Source organism: Oreochromis aureus, linkage group 18, assembly GCF_013358895.1.
Source record: "Oreochromis aureus strain Israel breed Guangdong linkage group 18, ZZ_aureus, whole genome shotgun sequence".
In the NCBI taxonomy this organism is placed as follows: domain Eukaryota; kingdom Metazoa; phylum Chordata; class Actinopteri; order Cichliformes; family Cichlidae; genus Oreochromis; species Oreochromis aureus.
In genome coordinates, this window is record NC_052959.1 from 26,973,490 (window position 1) to 26,986,757 (window position 13,268).

The 13,268-nt window shown below is 40.0% G+C and overlaps 1 protein-coding gene across 1 annotated transcript in view; it reads right to left on the reverse strand.

Annotated features, from left to right (window-relative positions):
• lig1 (ligase I, DNA, ATP-dependent) overlaps positions 1–13,268 on the reverse strand; it is a 68,335-nt gene that overhangs the window by 13,345 nt on the left and 41,722 nt on the right. The window contains exons 20-23 of the mRNA XM_031754946.2: positions 12,667–12,738; positions 9,256–9,400; positions 8,598–8,680; positions 6,418–6,570 (exon numbers count right to left, since the gene is read on the reverse strand). Coding sequence (XP_031610806.2) covers positions 6,418–6,570; positions 8,598–8,680; positions 9,256–9,400; positions 12,667–12,738 — 453 coding nt within the window. The remainder of the gene's footprint in view (positions 1–6,417; positions 6,571–8,597; positions 8,681–9,255; positions 9,401–12,666; positions 12,739–13,268) is intronic.

The following is a 13,268-nucleotide window of genomic DNA, read 5'->3' on the forward strand; positions in this document are numbered from 1 at the left end:
CACCAGTCAAACTATGAGGTTTGTTAAGACAAAGCAGTGAAGACATACAATAAAACTATTTGTGCACTGCTGACCAAAACCTATCAAAATATGGAGCCAAATTTATAAGTACCCTTTTGGTAACAAAGGCAGAACTGTGAAATTACTGCTTGATTACAATGTTAAACTGCACAGCGGCAGCTTGTAAGCCAAAGCCTGACCTTCATCTGGGTGCAGGTTATAATACTCCAAATGTGACTTGGTGCTCAAAAGTTTAGGCGATAAATGTCCATGAGGACATTTAGCTAGTGCGAAGTATTGGCTGATAGCTAATTTTGAAAAATGCACCACTTCTAGAGATGTCCAGTAGAGGTGGGAATCACCATACATCCCACGATACGATACTATCACAATACTTAACCATGATATTATTGCAATTTTTAAAATATTTTGCGATATTCAGATTCTGTACATAAAGGTAAACTTTATCAATATTCATTTTATCTAATAACAAAGTCTCACACTCAGTCTTTCTCTCATTTCAGTCAGTTTTATTGTTGACAAACTGAACCGTTTGTATTACAGTCTAGTCCAACTTAACTGAATGCAACCATCTGGTACAATTATAGCTATTCTGAACTATGCAATTTGTGAAAACTATGCAGCCCCTTCAGCAACCGAAGAATTTGAAAGTAAATTAAAATAAAATATTATTTTACATTAAATAAAAAGTTTTAAACTTAATTAAAATAAAACATGTCTTAAATTAAAATAAGCAAACTCATGTTTATTGCTGCCATAAAAAAAGTTAAACACATTTGGACAGTGAAGGAATGTCAGGATTCTTGCTCAGAAAAAGGAGCTGATCAACATGCTCTGAAGTCAGAGCATGTTCCAGTCCACAAAAACTTCTTTTGTAACAAAATATCGATTTCTGCTGTCTCTGTATCGATACATTATTAGCAAACAAAATATCACGATACTACACAGTATCGATTTTTCCCCCCCACCCCTAATGTCCAGTATGTACCGTCATTTAACCATGATGCTTTTATAAGGGGGAAACAAAAAGTACTTTTACTTATTTTACCCCCAGTTTGCCTTTTGCAACTGGAGGTGCTGCAACACCGGCAATACCCCCACTTCTCTTGGCGTTGGTTAGGCTGATATCAATGCATTTATGTTCACCAAAGACAGTTAAATTAGTCATTTGATTGATTTGCTACTTTCCTTCTGAAGTGGAGCCTAAAAATAGGTCAACAATGCAGCCATATGTGATCTAATGTGTACTTGAGGGAAGAATAGTGCCACTGAGTTGTGAAAATTCTCATGGTGACCTAAAAAATTTAAGACAGTTTAATAATCTTTAGGGCTTTTTATTAGTACTTGTTAAAGTCATTTTAAGACTTTCTAAAGGCCCTGTAAACACAGGTGACCTAAAGTAATGCCTGACTGCCTCAGTCAGCTGAAGGGCCTACTCTGTAAACATGGTTTAAATGATGCCCTTCGTCTTTGAGAACTTTTGCTGAAATTTACTGTTAATGCCCAACAAAAAAAAAAAAAAAGACAAAAGGCATCTGTCCAGAAAACATTGGCTTTGTTAGGCCTTTACGTCTGTGAGAGTGTCAGCAACACTTACATCTTTCTTTCCCATGTTTTATGTGTGAACATGAATAGAAATGGAAAATGAATGACACTGCCTACAAAATCCCAAATGTTTCCAAGCCTGATTTATAACAAGTAGCCCAAAAAGTGCCAAAACATCAGTCAGTTAGCTCGCAACTTAGTTATACAGTTTTTGGCTCTGGCTTTTGAAGACTGTTTGTCCCCGTGTATTTTTAAAAATATTTTTAAAGTTACTGTGCATGGAGGAGGTGATGCTCCAACATGACTTTAGAAAAGCACAAACTGTAACTGCCAAGTTGCCTTTCAGAGAATTTAGTCAGTACAGCACATATAGTATGGGACATCACGCCCCCGTGTGTCCTGGCTGAAGAAACCTGTATTCATGCCTTTAAGGTGGATGACCTGTGATAGCATGCATACCACCCCGCCTGCACATATACCCCATGTCATCACAGTCATTCCTCAGTTCTTATGCTCTTCATCTCGCTAAAAACATATCTGCTGAGTTGAGATAACTATCTACTCCTAGTTATCTCTGTTGTCTGACTGCTTTAAGTTAGTTTAACTGACCCTGCTGGTGTTAGCTTCCACCGCACAGTTGGTGTGTAGTTTGCCCGCAGAGTGCCAATTTAGAGTGTTCCTGTGCAGTGCTTTGCGTTTTGGTATGGATGCTAAACAGAAGCAAGGAAAGCAGAAATCTACGGTTCGCTGTTTCTCTTCGCACAACGGTGATCATCACCGGTCACTATGGATGATACATGGAGCCGTCCCAGGCTGCTTATCTGGCCCTGTCCCAAGACCATGGTGTCGGTGGCTCTGCAACACTGCTGTCTAAGCACAACAGATTCTCCGCGTCACATCTGGATTCATCGAGCTCATGCTTTGCGTATCTAGCCAGAGGTAGAGCTCTGTGTAAACAGAGGTTGTCCCACCAGATTACAGAAGCTCTCTCACTGGCGTACAGCACCAAGGGCCTCGCTTTGCCCCAGGGTATAGGAGCTCATTCCACCAGGGCAAACTCACAGGCTCTTTTTAAAGCCGTAACTGTAGGTGATGTTTGTACTGCAGCTAGTTGGGCATCACTGCACACTTTTGTTTGGTTTTATCGTTTGTACATTACAGCTCATGCTGTCCTTAAGATGCTGGTGGTCCAACTCCAGTTCAGTGGCTGCTCTGCGGGGGGTGTATATATGTCCCATACTATATGTGTTGTATGGAGTGAATCAGCTGAAAGGGAACGAACAGTTACGTTTGTAACTTCTCTTCCCTGAAGGAGAGGAACGAGGTCCAACACGAGATTCCCCGCCCCGCAGCTTGGCTTGGTGAAGAGCAGCTATTGAACTGAGGGTTGATTGATGAGAGGAGCTATATGTGCAGGCGGGGCTGTACGCATGTCATCACAGGTCAAAGGTGTGAATACAGGCTTGTTCAGCCAGGACACGCGCGGACACGATATCCCATACAATGTGTGTTGTACCTCTCCTTCTGGGAATAGAAGCTATAGAGGTAATTGTTTGTTCTTCACATAAATAAGCTCAAATAAAATGGGGGCAAGTGCATTTCACAGTTGGAGATTTTATCTGATCTGAAAGTGGCCAAACTCTGGACAAGTGAGAGTAAGAGTTGGGGGGACTAAAAAATAAAAGCAAGACTGGACGCTGCAGGCCAAGCTGACAGGATAGTTGTAAACCTGTCACCTCTGTGGCTCATTCAGCATTTTTTTAAGTTTGGATCTTTGAACTGGAAAACTAAAATTAAAAATTGCTCACAATGTACTGAAAAAATCTCCTAAAAATGAAGGATTTTCAAGCACTACAGATAAAATCAACACGAGCAAAAGAAAAGATTGATATAAAAATCAATGAAGAGCTAAAAACCAGACTTCTACAATTTTCACTCCATCTTTTGTTATCCACAGCAAGGGAAATAATTATTTCACCCACTGTTGAATTTGTAACTGTTCAATTTACAAAGAAATGAATGGCCTTTAATTTTTTTTCATTTTAATAAATAGAGAAAATACCAACCAAAAATCTAGAAAATAAAACCCATTACATAAAAGTTATAAATTGATTTGTACGTCATTGACTCAAATAAGCATTTGATTTCCAAACAAAACAGTACTTTTTGGAGAAAACCTTGTTGGAAAGCACAGCGGGAAGATGATTCTTGCAGTTAGTCAGTGGGTTTACACACATCTCTGGAGGGATTTTGGCCCATTCTTCTTTATAGAAAGTCTATAAATGTTTTCGGTTTCTTGGCTGTTGCTTGGCAAATCAAAGCCTCAGCTCTGTCCACACATTTTCTATAGGATTGAGGTTTGCAGAGGTCGCTCCATGACTTTAATGTGCTTTTCCTTCCTTTGCTGCCTTAGCTATATGTTAAGCGATATGCCGGTCATTGTTACGCGACCCATCTTCAGTGTTCTGGGTGAAGTAAAGATCTTCTCGTCCAAGATTTACATGGCTCTGTCTAGGGCTGTGCGATATGACCAAAATCTCATATCCCGATATTAAGACATCTATCGTCCGATAACGATATAAATCACAAAAATGTAACATTTTCTGTAAATTCTGTGAATGTCGGGCAGCTCGACTTGCATGAAGTGATTCCAGCTGGGCGTCGCGTACCTGGAGTCGAGTGTTTTAACTGATGCATGAAACGATACATTTTTAGACATAAGTTGTAACAGCCGCCGTTTTCTTTGTGAGTATTTATTACACAGCGTGCTGCGGGAAAAGCCTGTTCTAACGTTTGAGTCTAAGGTTTATTTTTAGCACCTGACGGCTCTTTTTTGCTTCTCATCCGTAAATACTCTGCATCTTTCACGTGATTCAGTTTATTTTGAAAAGTCTCAACAGGATCTTGAGCTTTATTGTGAAAGGTTTATGTGGAAAATAAACAAAGCGGACACGAGGTGGTTTTACCGTCGTTGTTGCTAACGACAACGCATAAAAACAAGCGCTTGTCCGTCTGTAGTGTGGTTATGTTAAATATAAGAAAGAGAGAACTTTAGGAAATTAATATAGCCACTACAGTGACCATCAAAATAATGAAAAAATATTGCCGTAAACAGTTTATTTTGCGACACCACGAAACAAACGATAGCGTAAAATGAAACGATAGATGTTTTTCTATCGTCATCCGATATATATCGTTATATCGAACAGCCCTAGCTCTGTCCAGTACTCTTATCAGCAAAACAGCCCCAAAGCATAACATTTCCACCTCCGTGCCTGTCTGTGAGGACAATGTTCATACTCAGGACCATACTCAGGATTTCTCTTCTTCCAAATACGGCAGAGTTCGATTTTGGTTTCATCTGACCACAGCACTTCCTCCCTCGCCTTCTCTGAATCAATTAGATTTTCCTGGCAAACACCAAGTACTAAATCATGTTTTGCTTGGGGACAAAACACCTATTTCACTCAGTGACTTGCAAATCAATTTATAACTTTTACTTGATTTTTTTCTGGATTTTTGGTTGATGTTCTTGCCCCATTAAAATGAAACAACTATAAACATTACAAACTGTTCATTTCTTGTCAAAAGAGCAAACTTCCAAATTTAGCAGGGGATCAAATAATTATTTCCCCCACTGTACATCTGCCGAGCTGTACTTACTCAGGATAGTGATCTCAAATATGAAATCTATTTACAGATGAAATAGTTTAAAAAAAGAGAAAACTACCAGCATTGCCTGAAAAGTTAACGTGGGTCTTTAACGGGCGCTTTAACCTCCATCGGCTCCAGTGGAGCAGCTCATGGGCCAAAAGCGTAAACGCTGCGGTTGTACCAATGAGCTCCCAGGTGTGAATGTGTGTAAGTAGATGTTGTAGAAAGAATGTGTGTGTGTGTTCGCTGCTCTCTAAATCCCTTTTCTCCGGATAAAGACATAAAAGTTATAGAGACGGAAAAAAAGGGAGATGAAAGGTTTCAAGAGGACAGAGGAGAGGCTGAATTTATGCTCTGTGCTGGAGTCATACTCTGACTTGTTCACACTGTCATTATCTCACACACGTACAACTACACACACTGAAGTGGTCACGCATGTTCCAATATATGCTTACCACTTATTCCAAGACGCATCCAGTCACACCTCCACACTTGTGAACACAACGATTTTCCTCTAACTCGGACTTGAGGGGAAACACGACAGTTCAAAGCGCGAAACAGACTCACAAACACAGCTCCCACACACATAAGAGGCAAAAGCAGCACACATACACACAGAAAAACCTTCGCACTTAATTAACACTCCACACTCTACAGCACCTTAATACAAAGATGTGAAATATGCATTGCACAGAAGACAAACAATAAAATATGTCAAAATTAATTATCTTTAAGCAGAAAATTAGCTGCACTATTAAAGACTTTTTTAACACTATCCTCCCACACATCACATGTTTACATGCATCAAAAGCCACAGGTCAAAATTTAATTACACTGATTAACATTTTGAGTTGAAGGACTCAACAGCTGCCTGGAAATGTTGACACACTTGTTCTGGATGAAAATATTAAAATAGCGTCTCTGGAGACGTTTAATGTGGAACGCCAGGAATGCAAGGCCATTCAAAGATGTTTATAGAGCGCAGATATTCCTTACAGTCAGACTGGGAGAAAATAAACTTTGTGCTACTTTTCTGAAAGGAAATTGAGGATGTTGTCATCTAGCTGTTTTTTTTTTAAATCTTTACTAATGTTTTATGCATATATAGAGCTGCTTGTTTAAAAAAAAAGTCTTATGTCTATGTTTTTTTTACATAGACATAAGACAAAACACACACACACACACACACACACACACCTTGCAGACGGACTGGAACTCTTCATTTTCTTCATCGTAACAAGCCAGCAGGAAGCCCCCATAGGTGCCTGTCCTTTTTCCTTTCCCCAGATAGGCCCCAATCACACACAGGTCCACTGTGTCTCCAACTCCCTCCAAGTAGTCCTTCTTCAACTGGGGGAGGATAACAGCATGTGAGAAATACATTTATGTATAAATCACCCCAAGTTTTGGCCATCGTTCAACACAGGCAAATAAAATGTGTGACTTTAAATGTCTGCAATTTAAAAAAAACAAAAAAATCATAGTGTTAAATGAGTGGGTACCAATTATCTGTGCATAAATTAAATGCCTGAGGGTATGTTCATGTGTTTTGTTTTTTTAAACAGTATTAACCGTCACAGTTTTCGAATGCTGCGTGAATTAGTTGAAAACCCGATAGTTTAAAAATGTCCTCCAGAAATTCAAACTCAGTTTGGATGAAACTGTTTTAAACAACAGTGTAATCAACTGAGGTGTGCAGAAAAAACCCCAAATTCAAAATCTGTTACACTTATCTGTGTTTATATTTTAGAGCAGAAACCTGAGAAAAAACATGTCTGTAATTAGAAGACGAGGTACGGATGAAAAATTTCTGAACTCTGCAGCTGAAAATCAAAAACGTGATTTTGACTCGGCAGATATTCCCTTCAAGGCTGTCTCATCGTGCACCTCTGCACACCTTCGATGTTAAAGGCTTCGAGATCACCCTCTTTCAGTCCCGTTCCCTCCCCTTTTTCTTGCCCTTCTGTGACGTATACTGGATCTTCTCCAGTGTGTAAAAATGGCGCTCATTAAACTTGACCATCATTTTGGAGAAAAGGAAGTCTCAAAAAAGTCTCAAGAAGGCAAATCTGGTAAGCAAAGGCTGTCTAGGTTTGCTGAGTGCTTACAGATGCTACTGCAAAGTTCATGTATCTGATTAATCTTCTCACTTAAACAGAGCTAGGGATTGAAAATCTCACCATTAGAGATGAAGTCACATCCATGTGAATATCAAACTTATAAATCAGTGACATAGTAACTCCTTTTCCTCATTAGCATCTCATGGCATTTGTCATTATAGATATTAGTATAATAGTAAAAGTATAATTAGTAATATGAAGGTCTCAGCCAACATGACCACTTCATCTATGATCATGCTCATCTCCATCTGTATGCAACATGTGCTAATAAATAATTTGGCATTTCTGTAAGTTTTTTTGAATATGCAAAATTCAACAAAATCAAGCTATGTTAGCTTTATTAAATATTGTTAAATAGATCAGGAGTAAGAATTTGGTAAAAGTGTAAATCGTGTGCATGAAGGTTATGTGAGGAAACTGGAAAAGTGCCTGTAAAATGGCAAAAGTGACCTTGAGCACAGCTTGGACTCATTAAGAGATAATTGTTTGGAAATTTCACAAAACTCTGACCAAAAGTCTAGTAGAAATAGTGGTTTTTGTGAAAATGGAAAAGTGCCTGTATGAGACCTTCAGCACTATTTGGATGAAGACCAATTAGGTGATCATTGTGTTTCCAGTTTGAGTACATTTTGACTGGTTTAGTAGGAGGAGCAGCGACTCTTTTGAATTATGGAAAGACAGATGATGGCTGCTTCACTATGGCATAAGCAAATTAACAAAACAAAAATAAACATCAAATATCAAATGAGCAGGCTCCTGATTGTACGCTACATCTGACATATTACCTGTGGGCTTGAAAAACTGCAGATTCTTCAAGTGAAAAGCTTTAAAAATTGCTTGAGTTGTAGCCAGAGTCTTAGCTCTCATCGCCATTACTGATTCAACGATTGAAAGTCATGTCAGTTTGACAAAGAAGTTGTGTCAGTTGTTTGTTTTGGGCTTGTCTGTGGTTCAGGGTAAGAACGGGACTTTCAGAGAGTGCAAGAGAAGATGACCTTGAAGGCTTTACCTTTAAATAAAGTACGATTTGGAATTTTACTTGGCAAATGTTGGGGCTTTCCAAGCACACCATGTAGCTACCAAGAAGCAAAAAATGAAGTGCCTTTCTATAGTCACTCTAAATATATGTGTGTTTGTGTCATAACTTTATGATAGGGTAAGTGCACATCCGTTGTTAGGCAGTGTGTGTGTGTGACGTGAATGTGAATGAATAATGGGTAACAAAACCAAAGTGCATCACCAGACATACACACACACCTTGAGCCAATTATGAGAGCGCTTGGCAATTTCATAGGTGGCATCCTTCTCTAGAGTCTTCACCATGAGGCCCTCGCAGGAGTCTAAACACACAAACAGATTAATACTCCAACACACGATTCCTGCTACGCAGAAAGGAAATTAAGAGATTATCTTTCAGATACATAAAAGGTCTTTGTTTTCTTTTGAAATACACAAAACAAAAGCAGGTTGAGGACACAAAGACAGCCAGTGGACAAGGACACAGGCGTATAACTCAAAGAGACGCACGGGAAACACAGCTCTATGTGCTTCCTCATAAACAGAGCCAGACAGACACAACGCAAGAAAATTCAATTACACAACTAACAAGTCCTGTCTCTCTTATGCAAACACACAACACAACAAACACACACGCCAAACAAAGGGACGGCATGCAGGGAAAGGACGACTACTACACACAAAGCCCTCGCACAAAATCACAAATGAAATGAATCTCTCGCACAGCACACCCCCACACGCACAAAAAGGTTCAAGACGCACAGGGACAGCAGGCGAGGAAAAAAGTACACAGTCGGTGCACGCACAAAAAAGTTATGAGACACAAAGAGACAGCAGGAAGGAAAACAAGTTAGAAAGCCTGTCTCCATCTAACCGGCACGTATACGCACGCACACACCTCGGACAGATTGCTCCAGGAACTCGGCGATGGTGTCGGTGTTGTCGGAGTCGATGGATCGGGCAAACACGAACTCCCCCTCCACCTCTGAGAAGCTTTCTCTCAGTAGAGCCCGACGCCGACACAATGGCTGTCGCACCAGGGACTAAACACAACACACACACACACACAGAGAAACACACACACAATTACAAATGGCAAAACTGTATCATTACAACCATTTCCTCTCTATAGCTCGGAGCCTTGCGATGACAAGGATGAAATGCCATCTCAACCATCTACCCACTCATACACAAACACACAGTCTCAAAGTATACTCACAGACACACAGCCACGGCAGCTTTGGGCACACATACAAACACCCACACGTATACATGTGCACGCACAGCCACACACACGAGCAGCCTTAAGTCTGCAGAACATACAGTCTTATGCGCGATTTATACCCTTACTCGAAATGTATGCAGACAATGAGGCCGACGCAGCCTGCAACGTTCTGCAATTACACCTTCGGTGATTGTTCTATGCTACAGTGTCGACTTTCTTTTACACTTACATATATGCACTTTTCCACAATCAATGGCGATTGAAGCTTGTACGAGATAAACAGAGGCTTACTGCAATTTTTCCTCAACCTGTAAGGAAACTGGAGGGCTGCTGCTAGCGGGCTGTTGAAGGGAAAAATGTGGAGTGAAGTTGAACAACTATATTTTGTCGGGGGGAATTTCACTGATATTCAACTTTTATTTTAATTCATTTGACTGACAAAAAACTGAGGTGACAGGTGTGAGCTTTATTTGAAAATCACTGCTTTTACTGAAATTACTGCAACTCAGAAAACAGAAGAGTCTACACACAGATTGGTGGAGCTCTGAAAACCAGGAAATGTCATACTGACAGACCAAAAGGCTGCTGCTTTTGCATTAAGAGCATGAAAAATAATTACAGCCTATTACATTTTACATTTTGTTTTACAAAAGTTGGTTCACAACATTTCTAGGTAGTAGTTTGGTGCAAGCGACGCTGCGGCACAGCCAACCTTTCGTTCCACACATTCTTTGTGAGGATGATTCTAACCATCTACTAGAGTTTAATTTATCCGTTAAAAATAACTGAAAAGGCCACATATTCTTCTAAATATCACAAGTCAGACAACACTTGGCTAAAGCAGCAAAGCACCCACATACAGCATTGACAAGAGGACAATACACTAAAGGTCAACAGATGCAGGTTTCATCAATTAATGATGACACTGCAAGGTTTTTTTTTTTATGCTTCATTTTATTCAGCTTAGTCGCAGCACTGAAATACTGCTGCAATTTCTGTCTGACCAGAAACCCCAAAACATTGTGGGAAGCTGCTGGGGATCATACCCTTAGGAGTTCAGATTTTGACTGGAATTGCATTTTTTAAACATCTTCACATTATGTCTACTTTTGTCTTTTTGACTATAATTGAGGTAAATTTTACATCTATATTGTCATTTGACATGTGTCAATTGCCTGTAGTTGGCAGCACATGGATTTATACACTCTGACAGTAGCTTGGCACAACAGCTAGGCAATGCCAATCCTTAATGATGCTCTTGTCTTTATACATGTCATTGCTCTGAAATAGGACTTTGGCATATTGTGACACGGTGACATGCATTAATACAAAGCTGAAGTGTGCTCTGGCATAGAGGTTGTCGGACATGCACCTGGTATTTTGCAAGAATATATAGCAGTGAGCAAGAGGGGGCGCAGAAAAGAAGCCAAGTTTGGTGCTACATTCACTATCATTTCATCATGTACACCAGGGGTTCTCAAACTTTTTCTAGCATGCCAATTTCAGAAGGTGAAAAAAGTTGAAGCCTTACAACATTCTTGAATTTTACTTAAATGCAGGTCAACACAATTCATCAGCAAATTGTAGATTATTACAGTTATTTTTTGGTACTTTTCAAATTCCAAGTGCCATAGCTGCAGTATTACAGTAAGAGTGAACATACCCATCTGTAAATACACAACATATTCATTCATATCCATTATTGCAAGAAGTTCTAGCCTAGTTGACAACAGCTCCTTGACCTCTGCCAATCTGCCATATCTACAAAATTCTCTATATCTATCTAAAGACAGAATTTCTGTGACTCTTTACAAAGTTTTTTTTTTTCATTCTCTGTACCGTTCTTCTGTCTCCTTTCTGCACAAGAGTTATGGAGGCTGTGTTGCCAGTGATAAATTGAAGTTTGGGCAGTATTTTGTGTTCAAACTCAGGAGGACTTGTGTCACTACATGGAATCAAGACCGATTTATAAAAAGAGCAAGTTCAAATCCACCAAGGGAGAGAAATCTCGAAGGATAATGAGACAGATGAAGCTGGACTTGAACTAGTAGTTTGCTGTACGGCTGCCAGCCAGTGCTCATAGAAAGCTTTGTATGAGTCATACAAATCCGTTTACCCCAATGCGTTAAAAGCACAAATTTATTTATTTTCCCTCCTTTTATATTCTTGTCTTAAAAAAATGAACCCAACAAAATGAGCATATGCAGTGTATGTGTAATATTAGGTCCCTAAAGTAGATAAATAATTTAAAAAAATAGCACCAAGGACATGACCTTGGTGTCCTGTGTGGTGGCTACTGCTGACTAATAGCTCTTGCTGGTTGGTCAGGCCTTAGCAGGGGAGGTAGCTGGTGTGAATAGCATTAAAAAACCCTCCCAGGACAACAACAGCGTTAGCAATGACAAGGACTATAGGGCAAAGGCAATTGGATGTTTCCAATTAATCGAGGAGAGAGATAAACAAAAAATAAATTAATAAATAAAGGGCAACAGCCATAAAGAAGACAAAGCATGCATATACAGAGAAAAATTAATTCATCACATTTGCATAAATGCCATATTAGGAGGAAGTAGCAATGAAATGGGACAACTTAAGAAGACAGTATTGGTCTTTTAATTACATAATTTTGTTTCTGTCCACTTGGGAAAACTCACATGGCACCGGAAGATGGAAACAGTAATTAGGATTTTCTTTAGCAGTCTTAAGAAATGTGCTTAAAAACTGAGCGTTATTTGGATAGAAACATACTCTATCCCACACTCAGTCACAGTTACCACCCACAACACACACAAACAGCCTGCAAACGGCACCGTCTCACTCTCAGACAGACAGACACACACCTACCCACACACACACGCACGCACACACACCCCGTTGGAATTACAATGAGCATTACAATCATTATGTAGTTACGGCCTCCAGAAGCAGCGTCATTGGCATTCAGGGACGATGCTGGCAACTTGGCGGGCGACGAGCACGCAGGTACTCACAAACAATAAACACGCGCGGTGGTTTAAAGAAAGAAAACAGGAGCGTTTTAAGAGATCTCTGGGAAAGATTTTCATCATCATCACTAGGCCTTACCTCGCCATTGAGGTAGAGGAGGTCAAAGGCGTACACACACACTTGGACTTTGATCTCCGAGGCATCCACATCCTGCAGGGAGACATCAACACACATGGATACATTTTAATATTTTTCCCTTTGACAAAAATATGCAAATAGATGCATCTTATTCACAAATCGCTACATCCAACCTTGGGACTTGTTACAAAGAGCTCTTTGATTTCTCTCCCCGTTCATGTTGAAAGTTAACCACCCAGCCTTCCCGTCTTCCTCTTAACAGCATCACACCTCCCTGTTGTGTTCGCCCTCTCTCAGCCTATTACTTCCTGCTCCTCTGCTCACTTCACTCACCTCTTCTGCTTCTCCTTCTCCTACTCTCACCTTTCTTGAACCTCATCCTGTTTATTCCACTCCTTGTTTACTCCTGCTGGTTTCTACTTTCCCAACTCGACCTTATTACTGGGTTTCCAGCACACCCCTGATGGAACCTAAGGAATGTTGAATTCTGTGGATAAGGCTCCACAAGTGATTTACAAATCCATTACTCTGTCTGTGAAACCATTCTTTATTAGATACTAGCTTGTTTCAAACTAGTGATGTATGAAATCAGGTTGCATCAT